Below are 2,310 nucleotides of genomic sequence, written 5' to 3' on the forward strand. Positions count from 1 at the left end.
TAAATAAACCATGCCACATTACCAAATTGACTCCACGGTCGCGACTTACGCGGAGGCGATGCATATTGCCGGCGGATGCTGTCCAATTTGAAATTGCACGCTTCTATTTGAAGTAACGTTAGTTCGGAGTTTTAATCTCGTTCTAATTCCGGGAGCTAAATTAGATTGGTTTCAAATTCTAATTGAAATTGAAGAGTCGTTAAGTATTACAACCCCTGATAACTTTTAGGGAAGAGTCGTTAAGTATTACAACCCTATTAACTTAGTGCCAAAAACTCGTCGGTACGCATGCTGATTGGCCGGGATGGCATTCACGAAAAAAAAACATAAAAAGATTAATGGGTTTTTTTCGTCTGAATGCCATCCAACGGCAAGCGACTTTTTCATCGAAAGTTCTACAAGTTCGTTGTCGTTGAGTTATAAAATATGGCTGGAAGCCAGTACTGATAAATTAGATGTTTTTCAGTGTAATTTTTTGGAATAAAATTGTCGTTACCGTTATGTACTGCAATAATTGTATCAAATTACTTTACAGAAAAACACAAAAGTGTTGGCACAATTCATTTTTATTATGACGGCGCTCTTCATTTACCAAAATTGACTCCACGGTCGCGATGCTGTCAGACGCCGTGATAACCGCCATCAAAGCTGACGCAAAGGCCTACTTGCAGAGTAGTGGGTGCTTTCGTGGGAATCCCGACGCTGCTGTCCTCGCAAAAAATACAATTGCACTACTAATACTGTCCGAAATGTCCTAAGCGGCAAGCCCAGATCCGGCCCTCGCCGTGCTATAAAGCGGGCTACAACTACAGTAGTACGCTATGTTAATGCTGACTACATCGCAAGAACCGCGCTACTCCACAGACTTGAGGACAATGCTGTTACGGGAGCTGACTTGGCTTTCTACGCGCTGACAGACATTGCTTTTTTCCGCGCTCTCATCTGGCTCCATCGGCTGCACAAGCGTGTGCGTTATTGACCGGAAGTGGGTTCATTCGTGCCCTTCTGCTATTGAATGCGTCAAGCTGTTGATCAACGCTGGCATTCCTGTCCGCCACCGTACCTATCATGCACTACAAACTACTCATTCTTACATACAAAGACGATATCTTCGTTTCGTCTGGAAGTGCCAACCTGACTAGTGCGGCATGGAATCGCAATGACGAGCTTCTTGGGCACTCCCGCAGTCTTACCCCGCATTTTCAAAATTTTCAAAATTAAAAATAAAAATTACATTAACAACGCACAAAAATAAAAATAAAAATTACATTAGCAACTCACAAGGACAGCCAGTACTGTATCGTTGTGGGAAGTAGGTACACAAATTTGCTGGAGGCCAGTTCACTTTAGAACTCGCTCTCTCGCAACTTCAGCAAAGTCGCCATGCCACGGGAAATGTATGACGTCGCAGAGTGCGACGACTTCTGCTTGGCAGTTATTATGGCGGCTTGCGCCACCGAGGCGGCTGCCATTCAGTGGTGTCTAAAGGTAGGCCTTTTACCTCGCAGTAGAGACTGCCCGTCATGCGGCGAGGCCATGCGCCTCTCCCCGAACGGCAAGCGCTTTAGATGCTGCCGTTCTGGGTGCCGCTTGGAGCGGACGTACAAGAAGGGCTCCTTCTTCGAGGGCCAAGGACTCACTATCCAGGACGCGGTCCTGCTACTTTGGCTTTGGGCTAAACGAGAGCCCAGCACGCACGCACAGCAAATGACGGGCCACAGCTCGCACACTTTGACTGACTGGTACAGCTTCTGCCGCGACATTTGCTCGCGCGAGATGCTGCGCAGTCCTATGCAGGTTTGCTTTTTAAAAGAAAATATTGACTGTAAATATATAATAATTATTGCTAATTAATTTGTTTCAAATAGGTTGGGGGACCAGGCCACATAGTCGAAATTGACGAAACAAGTATCAAGAAAAAGTCGAAGAACAACGTGGGCGCCCGCCACCCTGACTTCTGGCTTTTCGGAGGCGTTGAACGCACGACCAACATGTTCTTCGCGAGCGTCGTATACGAGGATCGCACGAAGCCTCGACTGTCCGCTGAAATTAGAAAATTTGTCCTACCGGGGTACGTAAAATTTACATTAACTACTGTGTTATTTGGCAACTTAATATTTTTGGTAGGTCCCACATCATGAGCGACATGTGGCCGTCGTACGTCACTGCGGACGGACGCCACAACATTGAGAATAATCCGTACCTGGAAGGTATGGATTATTCTCACCAGTGGGTCAACCATTCGACCAACTTCGTGAACCCTGCTAATGGGGCGCACACGCAGCGCATCGAAGGCGTTTGGGAAGTCAG

General features: G+C 46.6%; 2 protein-coding genes across 2 annotated transcripts in view; one reads left to right on the plus strand and one right to left on the minus strand.

Annotated features, from left to right (window-relative positions):
• Positions 1-1,070, minus strand: part of PPTG_02250 (hypothetical protein) — a gene marked incomplete at its 5' end in the record, with an annotated part of 3,714 nt that extends 2,644 nt beyond the window's left edge. The window contains one exon of the mRNA XM_008893294.1: positions 1,064-1,070. Coding sequence (XP_008891542.1) covers positions 1,064-1,070 — 7 coding nt within the window. The remainder of the gene's footprint in view (positions 1-1,063) is intronic.
• A 313-nt stretch (positions 1,071-1,383) lies between these two features.
• On the plus strand, positions 1,384-2,258 carry PPTG_02251 (hypothetical protein; the record flags this gene model as incomplete). The annotated part of the gene is made up of 4 exons (XM_008893295.1): positions 1,384-1,797; positions 1,869-2,071; positions 2,128-2,157; positions 2,231-2,258. 4 exons carry the CDS (start codon positions 1,384-1,386, stop codon positions 2,256-2,258), a joined length of 675 nt encoding a protein of 224 aa, XP_008891543.1.
• Between the last annotated feature and the right edge of the window lie 52 nt (positions 2,259-2,310).

This window comes from Phytophthora parasitica (genome assembly GCF_000247585.1).
Source record: "Phytophthora parasitica INRA-310 unplaced genomic scaffold supercont2.2, whole genome shotgun sequence".
Taxonomy (NCBI): domain Eukaryota; phylum Oomycota; class Peronosporomycetes; order Peronosporales; family Peronosporaceae; genus Phytophthora; species Phytophthora nicotianae.